The following is a 22,133-nucleotide window of genomic DNA, read 5'->3' on the forward strand; positions in this document are numbered from 1 at the left end:
AATGAAGACACATATTAAGATGATGGAACAATGACAACATTACAATGGAAGGACAGAAAGATGGAAAGATGGAAGGATGGATAATGACAGGTGGACAATGAGAATATGACAATGGAAAGATGGATAATGACAGGTGGACAATGAGAACATGACAATAGAAGGACACAAAGATGGAAGGATGGATAATGACAGGTGGACAATGAGAACATGACAATGGATAGATGGATGGTAGAATGGATGGATGGACGAACGGATGGATAAGATGATAGATGGATGGCTAGGTGGTTGGTTGGTTGGTTGGATGGGTGGATGGATGGATGAATGACAGATAAGTAAGATGGTTGGATGAATAAGAATGATAGATGGCCTGATAAGATGGGCAGAAGTTGATGGATCAGATGGGATTAGATGATTCATCTGAGGTGGGATGGTAGGGATCTGGGTCGTCAGCCGGAGATGGAGCGGCTTTCACCTCACCTCGTTTCCAACCTGGCATGCCTGGGGTCTCCATCATCCCGTCCTCAGCTTCACCTTCCCACTCCAGCTCCCATCCCCAGGCCTCTTCCTCTTCCTGCTCTACCTCAAGCTCCTCCTCTTCCACCTCCTCCTCCTGCTGGGTGGGGACTTTCTGCATGCGCACGGCTCCAGGGGACACCTCCTGCACCATGGGCTTCTTCTGTGGCTCTGCAGCCTTCTCTTCCTCTGGGGACACTTTCCTAGGGGTCTTTTTCAGAGTCACTGCTTCAATGGAATCTTTAGGAGAAACTAATTTAGGAGAAACTCCTTTAGGAGTTAGCTTCCTCTCCATTGGAGCAGCCTCCACTCCTTTAGGTTTAGGCTTCTCAGTCTTGGGTGATGGAGTCTTTTTCAGCTGCACCTTTTGGACCTGTTCCACAGGAAGCGCTTTTTCTTTTTCTTTGCCCACTCTAGGTGATGGAGTCTTTTTGAGTTCTATGCCTTTCTTTATGCTCTCTACCTGAGGTGCTTCTTTCCCTTTATCTTTGTCTTTAAGCTCTCCTGGAGGGCTGGGCTTCCCTGGAGGACTAGGCTCTCCGGGAGGACTGGGTTTTCCTGGAGGACTGGGCTTTCTGGCAGCAACAGACGGCTCCTTGTCTTTCTCTTTAAGCTTTTCAGGCTCTCTGGGAGGACTGAGTTTTCCTGGAGGACTGGGCTTTCTGGCAGCAACAGACGGCTCCTTGTCTTTCTCTTTGAGCTTTTCAGGCTCTCTGGGAGGACTGGGTTTTCCTGGAGGACTGGGCTTTCTGGCAGCAACAGACGGCTCCTTGTCCTTCTCTTTAGGCTTTTCAGGCTCTCTCTCTGAAGTCCGTTCCACTCTCTTAAGCTGCGGTTCCTTTGGTTCTTTAGGACTACCATCTTTTAAAATTGGGCTAGCTGCTTTCTCCTCTGGTGTTTTTACTTCAGATTTAGGAGACTTGGTGAATGGCTTGAGTTGAACTTGATCCCTTTCTTTATCTGGTGATGGGGTGACTTTAGCTTTGGCACGCAGCTTATCAGCATCTGTAGGTTTTTCATCTTTTGGAGCTTTGTCTTCTACCTTCTTTGGTTTAATCTCCTGCTCTTTAATATCGGGAACTGTGTCAGGAATCTTTGCAGAAAGTGTGGGTTCATCCTTTGTTTGACGTACAGCAGCAGTAGGTTGATCTCTCTGCGGGGTGGCTCCTCTTTCAAAAGGTGTTCGTGCAGTATCTATCTTTGCCTCAGTTTCCTTCTCAGGTTGTTGAGGCTCTGCCTCCTCTGATCTGGAAGGTTTCTGAAATGGTTTTAGCTGGACCGTTTCTGGCTCCTCCTCTCCCTTTGGCAATTTCTTAATTTTTGATTTTGTATAATCAGGCTCTTCTTCTTGTTTCGGTGCTTTGGGAGTTCTTGTCCTCCTTGTCTTCTCATCTTCATCAAACCGTTCAGGTTCCTCTGGATAGCCCAATTCAGCTGCTTCTTCCTGTGGAGTGAAGACTCTATCAGTTCTCCCCAGTGGTATAACCTCACGGTCGTCTCTGTCATGAAGCTCATGAACCATCATTTCAGTGACATGATGCCTTGTAACTTCAGCTTCATATGTTCTGATTTCTTTCTCTGGTTCTTTGGGCGTTGTGGGCACCTTCTTCAGCTTGATCATTTGTGGTTCTTCTTCTGGCTTTGACAGTTTTTTAAATGGTTTCAGCTTAAGCGACTCTTGGTCCTGAACTTCCTTTGGTAATTTAGTGACCTTCTTCTTAGCCAAACTTGAGTCCTCTAGTTCTTCAGTTTTCTGTGCTTTAGGGGTTCCCGTCCAGCTCACTTTTTCTACTTGCGTAACTTCGACCCTCTCAGCTTCCTCAAAGTATCCCAGTTGAATTGCCTCTTCGTCTGCAGTGAAGACCCTTTCTGTTCTTCCAAGTGTTGTTATCTCCCGATCTTCTCTATAACGAAGTCCATGGACACTCAGCTCTATGTCTTGATGACTCGTTACCTCTGCTTTTTGAGTTATTACTTCTTTCTCTGGTTCTTTGGGCTTGGTTGGAACCTTCTTCAGTTTGATGACCTCTGGTTCTGGCTCCTTCTCTTTAGGTGTTCTAGTAAATTTACCCTTCACCTTTGGCGATTCAGTTGGTTTTGCCTCCTGACCAGGAATCTTACCCTTCTGTTTAGCAAGTGGTGCTGTGGTTGAGGTAGTCAAGATGTTTTTATTTAACAGACACAAACATAAAGACTTAATTTGAACATTATAACATAGCACATTACTTATAAAGAATTGGTAACAATTGACATACAACATCACATAACACAGCCATAAAACATGTAAAAGTGACACACAAGTAACTGCACATAAAACAGAAGATACATTAAATAGTTGCAACTGATTGTTAAAAGTTGTATCTTGATAAAGAACCATTAATTGAATATACCTTTCGCTGTTCCTGCAGGTGCTGTAACAGGTCCCTTGTCTGCAAGGATTTGAATGAAATCAGTATTAGTATAGACAACAATACAAACTCTGTTAATAAGAAAATGGGAATAAACCCATTACACAGCAAGTTGTTAGTTACTTAAAACAAGCGGGTACTTGGATTATTTAAGAAATGTGTCATGCACATTTATTCTTCACACAGAAATTATATTTTTTCCATTAAGTCCATTGACTATTTTCCAATAGTCAATGCAATGACTGTTGTTGTTCAACCTGGTGTCAGTCATCTAATACTTACCAACACTTCCACCCTCCAAAACTCACACACATCTGTCCTAATCAAGCACAAGATGTCAAACACTGTGTTTTGACATTGTATTTGGGCAACAGCAAAATACATTTAAGAGAGATGTATTGTGACCATCAGCCATGAGGTTATTTGGCTTTTAAGATAGAACAAACACTGTTAGGAAATATGTGTGGATGTTAAAGACTTCAAGGCAGAAGTGGAAATGTCCAAATAGCAACTGCTTGCAATCTATACATAGAATTAGACAGACAGATATAAGAGCATATCTCCAGCTCAAAGGCTGAAGGTTTAGGCAACGTAAGAAATGCTCAAAGCGAGCGACAGACATTGGACAAGCGCAACAAGACATGAATGACCGTAACAGAAGAGACTTTACCTTCAGGTGGAGACACCGTCTCTGTTACAGGAGAAGGTGCAGCCACAGTGGCTGGAGGAGACACTTTGGCCGTCATTGATGGAGCCGCCACAGAGGGAGTTTTTGCTACAAGAACGCCAACTTGATTAAAGTTCTGGCCCAGATACATTCAACAAGCAAGCACACTCTGAGAGTGGACGTATAGTTAGATGAACATAACAGACTAAATGTAACAGACATGTCAATAAACACATTAGACCTTCTGACACTAGACATACATTTCAGTGAGATTAATTGAAAGAAGTATACAAACAGAAGAATAAACAACATAGAAGACAAACAAGACTACCTGCTGTAGGAGAAACTTTTTCTACAGCAGGAGGAGTTGATGGCTTTGATGATGGCGGAGATGGTTTCTTCTCTGATGGAGGCACTTTGGAATACAAGACGTCAAGGTCACAAGCAAGAAATCATCAAGTTCAGATAAGATTTTATTAGGAAAACAAAGAAACAGACGTGAAGATGGTTTGAGACAAAACTGAGGACGAGTACAGCAAAAACAAACATGACAGACAACTGAGACAAAAATAACGAAAGACAACTAAGGATGGAAGAAACGGATATAGTTTAAATCAACACAAACTACCTGCAGGAGGAGTAACTTTCTCCACAGCAGGAGGAGTAACTTTCTCCACGGCAGGAGGAGTAACTTTCTCCACAGCAGGAGGAGTAACTTTCTCCACGGCAGGAGGAGTAACTTTCTCCACGGCAGGACGAGTAACTTTCTCCACAGCAGGAGGAGTAACCTTCTCCACAGCAGGAGGAGTAACTTTCTCCATAGCAGGAGCAGGTGAAGGCTTTGATGGTGGTGGAGAAGCTTTCTTCTCTGGTGGAGGCACTTTAGAATACAAGATGCCAAGGTCACGAGCAAGAAAACAACACAATCATATAAGACTTGAACAGAAGAACTACATGAAGATGGTTTCAGATAAAACTGAAGAGAAATAAACTGAAAACAAACAGACAGACAGATAGACAGACAGACAGACAGACAGACAACTGAGACAAACATACAAAAAGACAACTAATAAAAGATGGAAGATGAGCCAACAAACAACTATGAATAACAATTTAAATTAAGACAAACTACCTGCAGGAGGAGTAACTTTCTCGACAGCAGGAGTAACTTTCTCCACAGCAGGAGTAACCTTCTTCACAGCAGGAGTAACTTTCTCCACAGGAGTAACTTTGTCTACAGGAGGAGTTACTTTCTTCACAGTAGCAGGAGGAACTTTCTCTACAGCAGGAGTGACTTTCTCTACAGCAGCAGGAGTGACTTTCTCTACAGCAGGAGGAGCCATTTTCGACACGGCAGGAGGAGTAACCTTCTCCACAGCAGGAGTGACTTTCTCCACAGCAGGAGTAACCTTCTCCACAGGAGGAGTAACTTTCTTCACAGTAGCAGGAGGAACTTTCTCTACAGCAGGAGTGACTTTCTCCACAGCAGCAGGAGTGACTTTCTCTACAGCAGGAGTAATTTTCTCAGGAGGAGGTGAAGGCATTGATGGTGGTGGAGGTTTCTTCTCTGGCGTAGACACTTTGGAATACAAGATGCCATGGTCACCAGCAAGAAAACAACACAATAAGATAAGACTTAACCAGACAACAATTAAACAGACAGTTAAACCATGGAATTCGAGTGAAGATGGTTTAAGATGTTTGAAACAAAAGAGTGCAGATAGAAGGGAAAAAAACAGGGTGGGAAAATAAACTGAAGACAGAAGATAAGTATGGCCTCCTTAGTACTATGCGTACCTTGCGGAGTGATATCATCAAAAACTGTGACATGAAATCCCGCAGGGGAAACCATGAGCTTTGCTTTTGAAGAAGCAACACAAAACAATTCACATTAAGAGACAACAACTAATTAAGAGGTCACAGATACAGGACACTACATACACGGACATTTATGACATTGGTTAACTGACAAGGTACATTTTAGGGGACTGGTCAAGGTTAGTTTAAGATATCCACCACTGCATCTTCTGTGTTATTCAAGAGATGATATGAAGTGAAGAATAAGAGCGAGGGTGACTGTTAAGAGCGAGATGTCACAATAACATCTCTATTCAAAATACAAGAGGCGATCATGAGATGATCATATGAAACTTAATACCTTTCAGAGGAACTTGCTCTTCAGGCCTCAACACTTTGTCCTTTGTTTTCGATGTAGAAACTTGTTTATGAGGAGTTATTTTGGGTGGAGAAACTTTGTCAATAGCAGGAGTTTCTTCAGAAGGAACAAGAACTTTGGCAGGTGGAGAAACATCTCTTCTGACTGGAGCAGTCTTCTTCTCTGCTGTGTGCTCCTCTTCTTTCTCTTCAGGTTTTTCAAGCTCTCTCTTGGGGGTCTGTTCCACTCTTTTAAGCTGCTGTTCCCTTGGCTCTTTAGGAGTGCCATCTTGTGAAGTTGGGCTAGCTGCTTTCTGCTCGGGAGTTTTTACATCAGCTTTAGGAGCCTTGGTGAATGGCTTGAGTTGAACTTGTTCCTTTTCTTTATCTGATGGAGGAGCGACTTTAACTTTGGCACGCAGCTTATCCGCATCTGTAGGTTTTTCATCTTTTTGAGTTTTGTCTACTACCTTCTTTAGTTTGGTCTCTTGCTCTTTAACACCAGGAACTGTGTCAGGAATCTTAGGAGCAACTTTGGGTTCATCATTTGGTTGTCCTGCAGCAGCAGCAGCAGCAGCAGCAGCAGTAGGTAGATCTCTTTGTGGAGTGTCACCTATTTTGAATGGTGTTTGTGCGGCATCTAGCTTTGCTTCTGTTTCTGGAGGTTCTGCCACCTTTGATATGACAGGTTTCTGAAATGGTTTTAGCTGGACTTTTTCTTGCTCCTCTTCTCCCTTTGGCAATTTCTTAATGGCCAACTTGAGTTGACCTTGTTCCTTTTCTTTATCCAGTGGAGGAGTCACTTTAGCTTTGTCATGTTGCTTATCAGCACCTGTAGGTTTTTCTTTTGGATCTTTTTCTACTGCCTTCTTTGGTTTGGTGTCTGTCTCTTTAACATCAGGAACTGTGTCAGGAGTCTTGAAAGCAAATGAGGGTTCATCTCTTGGTTGATGTACAGCAGCAGTAGGTAGATCTCTCTCTGGGAAGTCACCTCTTTTGAATGGTGTTGCAGTATGTCGCTTTGTGTCTGTTTCCTCAGGTTGAACAGGCTCTGCCTCCTTTGATCTGGCAGGCTTCTGAAATGGTTTCAGTTGGACCTTTTCTTGCTCCTCTTCTTCCTTTGGCAATTTCTTAATTGCAGACTTGGTTTGAGCTTGTTCTTTGTCACGCATCTTTTCGGCATCTGTAGGTTTTTCATCTTTTGGAGCTTTGTCCATGAGCTTCTTTGGTTTGATCTCTTGTTTTTTAACATCAGAAACTGTGCCAGGAATCTTAGGAGCAAGTGTGGGTTCATCCTTTGGTTGAAGTACGGCAGTAGTAGATAGATCTCGCTGTGGGATGTCACCTATTTTCAAAGGTGTTCGTGCTGTATCTCGCTTTACCTCGGTTTCCTCCTCAGGTTGTGGAGACTCTGCTTCCTTTGATCTGGCAGGTTTCTGAAATGGTTTTAGCTGGACCGTTTCTTGCTCCTCTTCTCCCTTTGGCAATTTCTTAATGGCCGACTTGAGTTGACCTTGTTCCTTTTCTTTATCCAGTGGAGGAGTCACTTTAGCTTTGTCATGTAGCTTATCAGCACCTGTAGGTTTTTCTTTTGGATCTTTTTCTACTGCCTTCTTTGGTTTGATGTCTGTCTCTTTAACATCAGGAACTGTGTCAGGAGTCTTGAAAGCAAATGAGGGTTCATCTTTTGGTTGATGTACAGCAGCAGTAGGTAGATCTCTCTCTGGGATGTCACCTCTTTTGAATGGTGTTGCAGTACGTCGCTTTGTGTCTGTTTCCTCAGGTTGAACAGGCTCTGCCTCCTTTGATCTGGCAGGCTTCTGAAATGGTTTCAGTTGGACCTTTTCTTGCTCCTCCTCTTCCTTTGGCAATTTCTTAATTGCAGACTTGGTTTGAGCTTGTTCTTTGTCACGCCTCTTTTCAGCATCTGTAGGTTTTTCATCTTTTGGAGCTTTGTCCATGAGCTTCTTTGGTTTGATCTCTTGTTTTTTAACATCAGAAACTGTGTCAGGAATCTTAGGAGCAAGTGTAGGTTCATCCTTTGGTTGATGTACAGCAGTAGTAGGTAGATCTCGCTGTGGGATGTCACCTATTTTCAAAGGTGTTCGTGCTGTATCTCGCTTTACCTCGGTTTCCTCCTCAGGTTGTGGAGACTCTGCTTCCTTTGATCTGGCAGGTTTCTGAAATGGTTTCAGTTGGACCTTTTCTTTCTCCTCCTCTCCCTTTGGCAATTTCTTAATTGGCGACTTGAGTTGAACTTGTTCTGGTGGAGGAGTGACTTTAGCTTTTTCAAAGAGCTTATCAGCATCTGTTGGTATTTCATCTTTAGGAGCTTTGTCTAATATCTTCTTTGGTTTGATCTCTTGCTCTTTAACACCAGGCACTGTGTCAGGAGTCTTGGCATGAAGTGTGGGTTCATCCTTTGTTTGACGTACAGCAATAGTAGGTAGATCTCTCTCTGGGATGTCACCTCTTTTGAAAGGCATTTGTGCAGTATCTCTTTTCACCTGTGCTTCCTCCACAGGCTGTTGAGTCTCTGCCTCCTTTGATCTGGCAGGTTTCTGAAATGGTTTTAGCTGGACCTTTTCTTGCTCATCCTCTCCCTTTGGCAATTTCTTAATTTTGGATTTTGTGAAATCAGGCTCTGGTTCTTCTTGTTTTTGTGCTTTGGGGGTTCTTGTCCATCTTGTCTTTTCGTCTTCATCTTCAAACCCTTCAGGTTCCTGTGAAAAGTCAGATTTAATGGCTTCTTCCTGTCGAGTGACTCTATCAGTTCTCCCATGTATTATGACTTCACGATCGTCTCTGTCGTCTTCATGAAGTGCCATTTTAGTATCAGGATAACTTGTGACTTCAGCTTGTTGTGTTCTGGTTTCTTTCTCTGGTCCCTTGGGCTTGGTGGGCACCTTCTTTAGCGCGATCATTTGCGGATCTTCTTCTGGCTTTGATGTTCTTTTAAAGGGTTTCAGCTTAACTGACTCTTGTTCCTGACCGTCCTTTGGTAATTTAGTGACCTTCTTCATAGCTAAACTTGGCCCCTCTGGTTCTTCAGTTTTATGTTCTTTAGGGGTTTCCGTCCAGCCAACTATCTCTTCTTGTTGCATAACTTCAAGCCTTTCAGCTTGCTCAAAGTAGCCCAGTTGAATTGCCTCTTCGTCTGCAGTGAAGACTCTTTCTGTTCTCCCAAGTGTTGTTATCTCCCGATCTTCTCTAACATGAAGTCCATGGACAGTCAGCTCGATGTCTTGATGTCTTTTTACCTCTGTTTTGTGAGTGATGACTTCTTTCTCTGGTTCTTTGGGCTTGGTTGGAACCTTCTTCAGCTTGATGACCTCTGGTTCCGACTCCTTCTCTTTTGGAATTCTAGTAAATTTACTCTTCAACTTTGGCGAATCAGATGTTTTTAGAACATCTGGACACTTAATATCTTTTTTGGATAGAGCAGCAACATCTTTCTTGGTTGCTGGAGTAAGAGTTGAAACTTCTTCTTCAGTGTAAGAAAACTGATCTGAATCCTCTGTTGTTTCAAAGCTCTCTATCGGTTCGACTTCATCTTCTACATATTCATCTGGTTCACCTCGAGTCTCTTCAATCTTCTGATCTTTGTTGTATGCAGTGGGAACAACATCCTTTGCCATCACCGCTTTAAGATCAGTCCTCATAGGAACTGTTGTAGTGTTTTAAGATTCAAGATTTGCACCAAGAAGCAGTGGTAAAGAAGAAGCGACACAAAACAAGAAGACAGAAGAGATAGTTTAGAAAAGTATATGTGTATAATCTGTATATCTTTGTATAATCTATGCAATAAATGACTACCTCTCTGTTGTAGAGTTTCTTTAGACTGAGGTTGGACTTGAGCAGTAGGTAGGACTATAGTTAATAATTGTACTCAGTCAAAAAGTAATGTAAAATGGTGGTCTCTTTTAAAGGTGTGCTTGAATACATTTGAGACTGCATTTGTGCCTACCTGTGGCGGAAGTAATTTCCTCCAATTTTGGCTTAGCTACAGCTGATGTTTCCGCTGGTAACTGTCTTGTTTTTACTGTTTTGGTATGTGACACAGCATGGCAAACAGTAAACAAACATGACAAAAGACAAAACAAGAATTTCAAGAATTTTCAAGAGATGACAAGAAGCTCAAAAGAAAGTGTAAGAAGTATATGGGATACGCAAAGATGAATAATTGATAGTCAATTATCACAAATTGATCGTATTCATCTTTGCAGGTACAGTAGTATATACCTTGTGGTTGTGGAGTTGTTTTGATATGTTTAGGTGTTTCAGGCTTCACTTCTCCTGGGTATAGTTGTGGTGCTTCTGTTAGTTTCTTTGTTGCCTCTGGAACCTTTGGAACTTCTACAACTTTCTTGGGTGCCGCTGGAACCACCGTTGGTTCTTCTATAATCTTCTTGGGGGCTTCTGGAATTACCCTCTTGGGAGCTTCTTGAACCATCTTGGGAGCTTCTGGAGCCATCTTGGGAACTTCTGGAACCCTCTTGGGTGCTTCTGGGACCCTCTTGGGTGCTTCTGGAATAGCTGGCACTTCTGGAACCAACTTTGGTGCTTCTGGCAACCTGACTACTTCTGAAAACTTATCTTGTGCTTGTCGAACTGGCTCTATTTTATAGGGGACATAGCTTTGTTCCTCTAAGGTATATTGTGCATGCAGTGGCCTCTCTGGCTTTGGCTTTGGCTCTGGAGCTGGCTTTGGCACAGGTTCTTGTGGTTCTTTATGAATGTATCTTGTTTCTTTAGGTGCCTCCGGGATTGGCTTAACTACCTCAGGATGATACTTTGTCACCTCAGGGGCAAACCTTGGTTCTTCTGGTTCAGGCTTAACAGTTGCTAGCTGAGGCTTTCTTGCAGGTTCAGTGACAGGTGCAGGTGTCCTTGGTTCTGGGACAACTTAAAAGGAAATTAATTTATAAATTGGGTTTATGGGTAATTATGTAAGAGAACCCTTAATGTGCAAACCACACTCTAACGAGTGCTTAGCACATAAAGATAATCACAAGACATGTTTGAAGAAGCACGTTTGAAGATATATTCTGACGAATATACAACTTACCATCTAAGAATTGTAAAGAGCTACCAAAACACGTTGGATAATCTTCAAGAATCATAATATGACTGTCATATTATGTTTGACTATCAACAACATCTTTGCAGTACCTTTTGTTGGAATAGCTTCTGACTTGGCTGGGGTGACTTTGGGTGTAGCTGGCTGAACTACAGGTTCCTCTGGTTTGTGTACAGCAGACACTTAAAATAATATGAAATAGAGTGTTTTACCTCCATGTAATCACATGGAGTAAACATATGAGAGCACAAAACATAGAAAAATATAAGGGCCAAGTATCAATACCTGTAGGAATATGTTCTGCTGGTGGAATAACCTTGGGTCTGGAGGGCTGTATTACAGGTTCTCTCAGAACAGTTGGCACTTCAGAGAACATCGAATGAATATAATAAGAAGTCAATTGATCACACTCTAACGAGTGCTAAGTACTGAGAAAGAGATCTGCAAATTCATCTGAGTAATTACTTAAGGCCCAATACACAAAACACATGACATAACATCAAACATAAAGGAAAAGAGTAGAAAGATTAATTAATGACACAACACAAAATAATCCTGTGTTTCCAGTACCTGGAATAGCTTCAGTCTTGTACGGCGTGAGCTGGGGTGCTGACGGCTGAACTATATGTTCCACAGGTTTGGTGATGACTGGTGCTTTGGAGAGCATTAAAATGTCATTTTACTCTACAGATATATTTTTATGAATGGGGTTAACACAACGCCAAAGCATTCCTTTACTATGCTTCAGTTTAGTAGTAGCTTATTTCTGGGCCAAAGGTGTGAGCTGAACTACTACTACCAGTGATTTAAAACAAATAACAATTAGACTCTATGTAAGGCTTCTCTAGAAAGCTGTGGCCAAGCAACAACCTACATTTGAATTCCTCTCTAATAGAAGTCTGTTGTTGAACCCAAACACTGGCTCAACAACTCGAGTTTAAGCGGTTTCAGATCAAGAGGTTAGTACGTTTTCTATGAGAGAAGACAGACCATTGACAAACAAACAAACGTTAAGAAGGGTTTATGTTCCATGAGCTACAGGTTCCTCTACCTTCTTTCGGAGCCACTTCCTGTGGAAGAGGTCTCTGTAGAGGCTCAACTCTGCGCTCGTCAGGAACTTAAAAGAATAGTATTTGTGGTTTATTTTCTAAGCCAGAAACCCCCACAATACTGTATGTGTGCACAAAAGTACAAACGGCACTTCACAAACACAAACACATAAAACGTTAAGAAAAGACACAGCGTGGCAGTGCCTTGGTGAGAGAAGCGTATTGAAGCAAGCGTTTCTAATTTACCTTTGGGTTGAGGAACATCTTGTTCCTTCTTGCTGATAGGCACCGCTTTAGGCTCAGGAATGAACTGGACGACTTTTGGCTCAGGTACCACTTTGGATTCAGGCACCTTTCTTGATGGCGGTGCCACAATTGACTCAGGCTTCTTTACTTCCTGAGGTGGAACCATTTTAGATTCCAGTGGGAATCCAGGTTCAGCTTATTTGAGGTAACAGAGAAATATCACTGTCAGTCAACACAAAGTACATGCATCTAAAAGGACTAGGATTAAACAAGAAATCCAAGAATATAAGACAAACATAAAACATTTACAACAAACACACAAAGAATCCAATGCTGAATTTCTTCACTAGCATTGTAAAAACACAAACAGTGACAACACATACAACGAATTAGGATTAATAAAGAAAGTAACACTACATAAAACATTTACAAACACACATTTACACAAAAATAATCCAATGCTGAATGTATTCAGTAGCATTGTATAAATCAGTTACAAAACATAAGAAGACATGAAGTGTGAGACAAACAAGTTAATATTAAGGTAATGAATTGACAAATCAAATAATCAAGTGGATTATTTGTATTGGGTATATTTACTCAATTCAGTCTGACAAATACAAAATCATATGAAATACCTCTGTGTGACTCTGGTTGGATGTAAGCCTTCTGAGGTTTGTAATATTCTTTAAAAAAGTAATTAAACATGTGTAAGAAGACAAACTATCTTTTGGTTGGTTGAAAAGCTTTGCATTAGCAGTTAAAATAATGTGTCATATTATTTTCTCCTTTTTTGTGTGTGTGTTATTGTCTTAAGAGTCAAGAACATAAGACAGAAATTAAGATCAAGAGTTTCAAAGATAGAAGCCAAAGACAAGCGGTAGACAGCGATCATAGAGCTCTAACACCATGAGGTAATTACCTTCTGGGACTTGAGCCTCCCTCCCAGGAGCTGGAGCAGCAAACTTCGGTGCTTCTGACACTTCAAAAAGATCATCAACAACTTAAATTCAAGATTAACAAACAAACACATGAATACACTGAAAGAGGATTTGATCACAGACAACACAGCAGATGTAGGACTTAACAGAGGCAGAATGACAGACTGAATGACAAGTACAGTTAACACTAAAAAAGACAAAATTACATAAATACACAAATAACAAAGACACATAGAGACTTTAATAAGAATGGACAGAGAGATGGGTGACAATACCTTTCTCTACAGGAACACTGGGAACTCCAGGAACAGAGGGTTTCTCCACTGGCGTCTTGAAACCAGGAACTTTAAAGACAGGTCTGTTCGTTAGACTAATTATACTGAAACCAATGAACTCTACTCAACTATTTGAAAGCTCTAATCTCTACTCATCTACATAAAGCGTGAGGGTTAAAAAGAGCCGAGGAGAACGTGGTTAGCCTTTTTAAGAGACAAACAAAAACACTGAACATAAAAATGTAACAAAACATTTCTGCACAAGAGCAGAGCAGCCTAAGAGATGATAGACAACACAAGAGGATGAGACAACAGACGACAGAAGAGGACTTTGAATGCACAAGAGGTTATATGTCGGGACGTACAAAAGCTTTGGACTATAAACTAGGCTATGCACGGCACGGTTTGACATGTTTGCATGTAAACCAATCATCATGACTACTGCAGGTAGGTATGATGACAATGCTGAAGCAGTTGGCAGCCTTTAAGCGCAGTACAACAACAGCATTATACCTGTAGGGACATCTCCTCTCATTCCAACCTCTGCGAATTCAACACTTTCGTCAACAGGTTTTCTCTCTTCTGGTGAGGGAGAGAAGTTAGTTTAGACAACGTCCTGACAGGACAGTTTCTCTGATGTCCTGACAGGACAAGTCACTAACATTTACACTAAACTCGATAGGATGACTTTACTAATGTCCTGAAAGGAGGACTTCAGTAATGTCACGATAAGATGACTTAACTGGACTGATGCTTTTATTCAGACACACGTTAATGAATGTTAATGAGATGGAAAGGAAGAACAAAACATCACTTAAAAAAACAATGAGGAAGAATAATATGGAAGACCTAAGGAAGTTACAGACACGAGTAATGAACATCAGTGATAAAGATGAAACATGAAGAGGTTTATGGACAAGAATATACACAGTCAAATAGACAGACAGACAGACAGACAGACAGACAGACAGACAGACAGACAGACAGACAGACAGACAGACAGACAGACAGCAAGATAGACAGACAATGAGATGATTGTTATTTAATGGATGGAAGTTTTGATCTAAATACCTTTGACAGAAGAGTATTGAACCGAGATGGTTTCCTCTTGCACTGCCCAGCTTTCATAAGCTACTGTAGCATATTAAAGGATAAACATTCAGTAACTACCCATGGGACTTTGTTCTCTATTTTGACTTTTAATACACCAAATGAACTGCTAAATGAGCAGTTCATTTATCAGCAATTATTAAAGTGGTTAAATCATTACCACATAATGACACAAGATAAATTAATTGCATAACTCAGTTCCAAAACAGGGATTAATTAGAAAAAGGTGTAGTTAAGTATGAATAGTATTGTGGGAGAGGATTGGATGGGGTTATTAGGAAGGGAGTGACATATGAGTAAGTCATTGATGAGTTGAGCTGCTTTAGAGATAGGCTTGGGACGATTTCCGATAATATTGAGTATGGTGATACTTGCCTAATATTGCAAATTTGCGTCCATGATACTGTATGTTATCAGATTTAAATATGATCGAACTATTGAATGATGATGCAGAACGAATAGTAATAAGAGATGACTATCATTTAGCGTGATATTTAGATTTTTGGAACTACATCGCAATTGTCATATATGCTATATATGTTAATGTTCTATATAAAGATATATGGTGAGTGTGCCTTTAAGAACATCACGACACTGCCGCAAAGCAGGTCCGTTTCATAGTGATTACGTCAGGACGTATGTTGTACTCCTATGCACTACATGCATTACGCGCCACTCTGTACTACTCTGTTGTTGATACTGCTGCTCTGCATAACGTTTAAGTAAAGCCTCTTCTATTTGGATTATACCCTTTGTGTGGACATTGCCATTCATTACATGGTGTCAGAAGCACTGGACGGACGCTTCGCTTCGAGGAAATGGCCAAGTTTAATCCCCCTGACAGTTTTTCGTTCGACCGCCCGACTGAATGGGCTGACTGGAAACAACGCTTCCAGCGCTATAGACTGGCGACGAAACTCAACAAAGAGGACGAGGAGGTGCAGGTCAGTTGTCTGATCTACGCGATGGGCCCGGAGGCTGAAAACATTTTCAAATCATTTGCGTTATCTGCGGATGACCAGAAAAAGTTCGACGTCGTGTTAGACAAATACGACGGCTACTTCTATCCTAAACGGAATATAATTCACGAGCGCGCCTGCTTTTATCAAAGAGGACAGCGGCCCGGTGAAAAAGTGGAAATGTTTATTAGAGCTCTGTACGATCTATCCGAACACTGTGACTTTGGGGCAGCGAGGGAAGAGCACATACGTGACCGCCTAGTCATAGGAATTCAGGACAAAGACCTGTCACGCAAACTGCAGCTGGAGACTGCTTTGACACTGACTCAAACAATACAGACTGTGCGCCAGTCCGAAGAGGTGAGTGCACAAGTGCACCAGCAACAGGCAGAGGCGTGCTCAGCGGTGCAGGAAATCGCCCGCGGACGCGGTAAATCCGCATACAGAGGAAAACCTCACTGGAAAAATAAAAATCAGAGTGGAGAGCAAGGAGGGCCGAAATGGCCGAAATGTGGAAGATGTGGAAAAACACAGCACAAAGACCAAGAAAGGTGCCCAGCTCTGAAATCCACATGCAACAAATGCAAAAAGGTGGGTCATTGGGAAATCAAATGTCATACAAAGGCAGTCAGAGAAGTGACAGAAGAGACAGAGACTGTTTCACAGACACCTTACTTCCTAGGTGCAGTCACTAATATAAACAGAGATAATGACAAGTGGACTGTGCAGATCCTTATTGGAGAGACACCAGTTAAATTCAAAATTGATACTGGGGCAGATTTGAATATTATGGAGGAAGAGACATTCCACATGTTATGCCCTAAGCAGCAACTGGTGCAGTCAAACATCCCACCAATGAGTAGCCCTGGGGGTCAGTTAATTTGTGTGGGGAAGTTTCAAGCTACTGCACAGTACAAAGAGAAGCATTACTCATTCCCAGTGTATGTAATCCGCAGCCTAACTGCAAACAATCTGCTAGGCAGAGACACTGCATGTGCTATGGGCCTGGTGAAGCGCATTGAAGAAGTGCACAATGCGTTTGGGGAGCATGGAACTCTGAAAACAGACCCAGTAAAGATACAATTGATGGAGAACGCTGAGCCGTATGCAGTGCACACAGCACGCAGGGTCCCCCTACCTCTCGTACAGAAAGTTAATGAGGAGATACTGCGTATGGAGGGAAACGATGTGATTGAAAAGGTGACCGAGCCTACAGACTGGTGTGCACCGATGGTGCCAGTTCCAAGAAAGAACGGCAAAGTGCGCATCTGCGTAGACTTGAAAAAGCTTAACGAGGCTGTAAAGAGAGAGAGGTACGTCCTCCCAACTGCTGAGGAAATTACTGCAAAACTGAGTGGAGCTACAATGTTCACGTCACTGGACGCTGCCTCAGGGTTTTGGCAGATACCTCTACACCCCGACAGCAGCAAGCTAACCACCTTCATAACACCCCTCGGGAGATACTGCTTCAAGCGACTCCCATTCGGAATTACAAGTGCTCCAGAAATCTTTCAACGGAAAATGACCGAGACTCTAAATGGTCTTGATGGAGTAGCTGTCTACATGGACGATATTCTGGTTTACGGAAACACTCCAGAACAGCACGACCAGTACCTGAGACAGGTGCTGGAGAGAGTGGAGTCAGCTGGCTTAAAGTTGAACAGAGACAAGTGTGTGTTCAGACAGAGCCAACTTCACTTTCTTGGCCAGGTGATCGACAAAACAGGTGTGAAACCCGATCCTGATAAAGTCAAAGCCATCAGAGAGCTACCATCACCACAGAACGTGCAGGAGCTGAGACGAGTCCTGGGCATGTTCACGTACCTGGGAAAGTATATCCCACACCTGTCTACAGTGGGTCAGCCACTTTATGAACTGTTGAGATCCCAAACTGCATGGACGTGGGACCACGCACAGCAGGAGGCGTTCCAGCGCATCAAAGACATCCTGTCTACTTCTCCAGTTCTGAAATTCTATGACGTGACTCTACCTACTGCTGTGTCGGCTGACGCCAGCAGCTATGGCATCGGCGGAGTGTTGCTGCAACAACACGATGGAGACTGGAAGCCAGTCGCTTACTGTTCACGTCGTCTATCTGACGCCGAAACCAGGTACGCCCAGATCGAAAAGGAGTGCCTGGCGAGCGTCTGGGCGTGCGAAAGGTTTGAGAAATACCTAGTGGGCATGGATAACTTCAAGCTCGTCACCGATCACAAGCCCTTAGTGCCACTAATGAACAAGAAGGACCTGGACAATGTTCCAATACGGTGCCAGAGACTGTTAATGAGATTAATGAGATTCAAACCAACGGCTGAATACGCACCGGGCAAGACCTTGACTGTAGCGGACAGCCTGTCACGTAGTCCACTAAAGTGTGTGACAGAGGAGACTCACTCAGATGTGGAGTGTTACATTGCAGCCGTTGTTAACAACATGCCAGCTACACCACAAAAGCTGGAGATCATAAGAGCAGCCACAGAAGCTGACAGCAACCTGCAGATGGTGCTGAAATACGTCAAGTCCGGATGGCCAGACTACGTGACCGGTGTCCCAGTAGCCATCAGAGACTATTTCCCTATACGGGCTGAATTGTCTGAGTACAATGGAATTGTGACTCGAGGATGTCTCATGATAATCCCAAACCTTCAAAGAGCGGAGGTCCTGGATCGGATCCATGATGGTCATCAGGGTCTGACAAAATGCAGAGAGCGGGCTAGTACATCAGTGTGGTGGCCTGGTATCTCATCTGAAATCAAGCAGAAAGTCCAGTCTTGTCAGGTTTGCCGTGAGATGAGACCCACTCAACGCAAAGAGCCCCTCATCTCAACCCCTCTACCTGACCGGCCCTGGAAAAGAATTGCTATTGACCTGTGTGATCATAACAAGCACACTTACCTCGTCGTGTCAGACTACTTCTCCAGGTTCCTCGAGATACTCCACATGCCTACAACCACTGCCTCACAGGTGGTGTTAAAGCTAAAGACTGTATTTGCGAGATTCGGGTCCCCGGACCAGGCCCAGAGTGACAACGGGCCACAATTTGCATGTGAGGAGTTCCGAGAGTTCGCTAGAGAGTACGACTTTGAGCACATAACGTCGAGTCCCCATAATCCGCAAGGAAATGGACATGCAGAGAGAGGAGTCCAAATCGCAAAAACGATCCTGCAGCAAAAAGACCCTCTACTCGCTCTCATGTGCTACCGCTCTACACCTTGCACAACTACAGGAGTGAGCCCAGCTGAACTGCTAATGGGCAGAAAGATAAAAACGACACTCCCAACGCTTGAGAAAAACCTTCTTCCTCGATGGCCTGACCTGGAAGCCGTCAGGACCAAGGATGCAAAGGAGAAGGAGAAACACGCGTTCTACTTCAACCTTCGACATGGAGCAAGAGCCCTGCCGTCGCTGAGACCTGGTGATCCTGTCCTCGTGAAATTGGACCATCAGCACACCTGGGGAACACCCGCTGTCATCTCTGGCGACAGCGCGACTCCAAGATCCTACGTCATCGAGACACAACAGGGAGCGACACTGCGGCGCAACCGTCGTCACCTGCAACATGTCCCTGTGCCGGCTGGAGACACACCAGCTCAAGCACCTGATGGACTGCAACAAGAAGCTGCTACACAGCAGCCTGACGGTGTCATTGCCACTGACACTGCCTCACCAACACCAACTGCCCGTCCGCCACCCGCAAGAGATGGACTGTTGTACACACGGTCTGGCAGACTGAGCAAACCCGTGGACAGGCTGATTCTGTGAGTATGAGAGACTGAGCGAACCCGTGGACAGGCTGACTCTGAGTATGAGAGACTAACCAAAAAAAAAAAAAAGAGAAAAAAAAAGAGACTCTTGTATATGTTGTTCAGTTTGTGAAAAAAAAAAAAGAGAAGAATTGTGATATGTGATATTTTGTGCATGGCTGATGCTTGCGTTTGATGCTATGTTGTTTTGTTGTTCTGAGAAGATTGGTTGAATATTGAAGAAGATTGATTATTATTGCTAGTCTATTTTGGTTTTGGACAGTTGAACACAGAAGGCTTATAAGTGCAGTTGCTGTATAATTTTGTTTTGGTTTACAAGAAAAGAAAAACAAAAGTTGAAAAGGGGAGATGTCATATATGCTATATATGTTAATGTTCTATATAAAGATATATGGTGAGTGTGCCTTTAAGAACATCACGACACTGCCGCAAAGCAGGTCCGTTTCATAGTGATTACGTCAGGACGTATGTTGTACTCCTATGCACTACATGCATTACGCGCCACTCTGTACTACTCTGTTGTTGATACTGCTGCTCTGCATAACGTTTAAGTAAAGCCTCTTCTATTTGGATTATACCCTTTGTGTGGACATTGCCATTCATTACAGCAATACATTTTGGATATCGCCCAAGCCTATTAAGAGATGATGATGATGATGGTGATGATAGGTCAATTATTAGAATGAGGGATGATAGTTTAATATGAATGAATGAAATGGATAAGATTTATTAGTTTCGGTTATAATGATTGATAACGTCAATTAAATGTCTACCTTTCATTTCCGTTCTTTCTTCATATTGATAAAATCCAGATTCATCTTTTGAGAGAAACGTAAGACATTGGTAAGTAAAAGAAAAGAGATTTAAAGTTGAGGTAAGTTTTAATGTAAACTGTCTTTCTAATGCCCAGTCTTACCTCTGTAAGCAGCCATAGACGGGGCTGCTGGTACTTGAATGGAAGTGTCTGGGACGTCTAAACATTTAGTCAGAGATACAGCTTTAGTGATAGAATCTGACAATATGGAATTATGTTCATTTTTGTAATATTTTATATGGAAACATTGTGATAGTAAAACCTCACATGCCCTTGCTCAAAGTTATTAACACGGCTGTGACTCTTTGCTTGAGATGTTGGAGCCCATGAAAACCATGGCATCAGAAACAGATCCAACATGTCAATCATACAGCAGTGTTACATTTAAACACTGAACCAGACGGCATGGTTGGTCTTACTGTTATTAAAGTTTCCTTTTCTGAGCTTAAACTACTCACCATGAGGAACTTTTCCTAACCCAACATCTGTGGATAAGGATGAGATAGTGTTACAGCAGCGAACTGGCTCACAATCTACATTGAGCTAACTATTTTAGACAAGTACGGACCTTTGCCAGACAGGTAAAGTTCAGCTGTACTCTTAGCCTCTCCCAAGGGTTCCAGTTGTGCTATGACCGAGTAAACGCCTGAGGGAATGGAACAGTGATACGTACTGTTGAGTTATGAGCAGGGCACTTTGCTCAGTCAGAACACTTTGACTTTCTAGTGCACATACCCCTACAAGCATACTACTAATACCACTATTTTATGTTAGTTTGTAGACCTGGTGCAGGATAGAAAACCAGCAGTACTAGATGTCCTGGTGGGATAGAAATGTAGCAATACTAGAGGTCCTGGTAGGAGGTAAAACCTGGTAGGATGGAAACCCAGCAGTAGCCTACTAGAGGTCCTGGAAGGATAGAAAACCTCATGGAGGTGTGTGCACTAAAAGGTTCAAATGTTCCACCAAAGGGAAATGAATATAATTTTTCTAAATCTGATTCAATATGAGCGGATTCCTGGACAAACCTTCATCATCAGCTGTTACATTGCGGATGACCATAAAGTGACGGTGGCCCTCTCTCCTGAAGTTATACTTTGGACTCTCTTTAAGCTCCTGTGAGTCTTTGTACCATGTGACCATAGCGCCGTCGAAGGACAACTCACACTCAAAGGTGGCAGACTGATGCTCTTTGACCTCAATGCTTCGGACGCGTTTGGTGAACTGAATTTGTTCAGCTAAAATTAGATAACTGGAGTTAGTCGGTTCCATATTTTAGGATATTAAGCCGATTTATTGGGTAAAAAAAAGACAATCTACAAGCTCATAACGTACTGTATCACGGAGGCGATGCGTGAGATCTGTTATTTTTTATGTGCCACACCGTCTTACAATAAAGCATAAAGTAGGCATTAGACTTACTTACTATAATGATTAGTTTACCGTATGAACTAGAATGTATTTGTAACGCATTTTTAACTATTTAAGTCTTGGCTAAATGCAAAGAACAGAAAGAACAAGAATAGAAGAAGTGGGAAGAACATAAATCTACACAAAACAAAGAGACTGAAATGACATCATCTGATGTCAAGAGGTCAGTGGGCGATAATAAACCTGTTAGTTATCGTGTTGACATCTTACCTGGTTTGTGTTCATCTACTGACGGTAACATTTACCAAGAGTTTCAACTCTGGTTAGTCTACAGATACACAGAGGGTTCATGGGACCAGACTAGAAGCTACCAGACATAGAGGCTTACCTGAAACGGTGAGCTTAGCGTTGGAGATGTGAGGACCGCACACCACGCGGTAGTTGCCCTGGTCTTTCGATTGGCACTTGTTGATTTTCAGGAAGTGACGATCTCCTGCTACACCGGTTTCATATTTGTCACCGGTCTCCAGTTTCTGGGTGCCTTTGTACCAGGTGAGGCTTATCTCAGGGTAGTTGATTCTAACCTCACACTCAAACACAGCTGTCTGGTTCTCAGGGATGGACTGGTCCTCAATGTCCCGGATCACGTTGACAGGCTGCCGATGTTAAAATCATGTTCAGTCAGTCTGATAACATTATTAGATGTGTGTGTGTGTGTGTGTGTGTGTGTGTGTGTGTGTGTGTGTGTGTGTGTGTGTGTGTGTGTGTGTGTGTGTGTGTGT

At 42.8% G+C, this 22,133-nt stretch overlaps 1 protein-coding gene across 1 annotated transcript in view; it reads right to left on the minus strand.

The window, feature by feature from the left end:
- The window catches only part of ttn.1 (titin, tandem duplicate 1), a gene marked incomplete at both ends in the record, with an annotated part of 155,201 nt that overhangs the window by 89,286 nt on the left and 43,782 nt on the right, over window positions 1–22,133 (minus strand). Inside the window, 11 exons of the mRNA XM_080752838.1 lie at window positions 478–2,655; window positions 3,592–3,696; window positions 4,217–4,468; window positions 4,721–5,167; window positions 5,386–5,448; window positions 5,747–9,125; window positions 13,040–13,099; window positions 18,718–18,902; window positions 20,549–20,626; window positions 21,009–21,218; window positions 21,713–22,007. Of these exons, the coding sequence (XP_080608964.1) occupies window positions 478–2,655; window positions 3,592–3,696; window positions 4,217–4,468; window positions 4,721–5,167; window positions 5,386–5,448; window positions 5,747–9,125; window positions 13,040–13,099; window positions 18,718–18,902; window positions 20,549–20,626; window positions 21,009–21,218; window positions 21,713–22,007 (7,252 nt within the window). The remainder of the gene's footprint in view (window positions 1–477; window positions 2,656–3,591; window positions 3,697–4,216; window positions 4,469–4,720; window positions 5,168–5,385; window positions 5,449–5,746; window positions 9,126–13,039; window positions 13,100–18,717; window positions 18,903–20,548; window positions 20,627–21,008; window positions 21,219–21,712; window positions 22,008–22,133) is intronic.

Source organism: Nannobrachium achirus, assembly GCF_963921795.1.
Source record: "Nannobrachium achirus genome assembly, chromosome: 22".
Lineage (NCBI taxonomy): Eukaryota > Metazoa > Chordata > Actinopteri > Myctophiformes > Myctophidae > Nannobrachium > Nannobrachium achirus.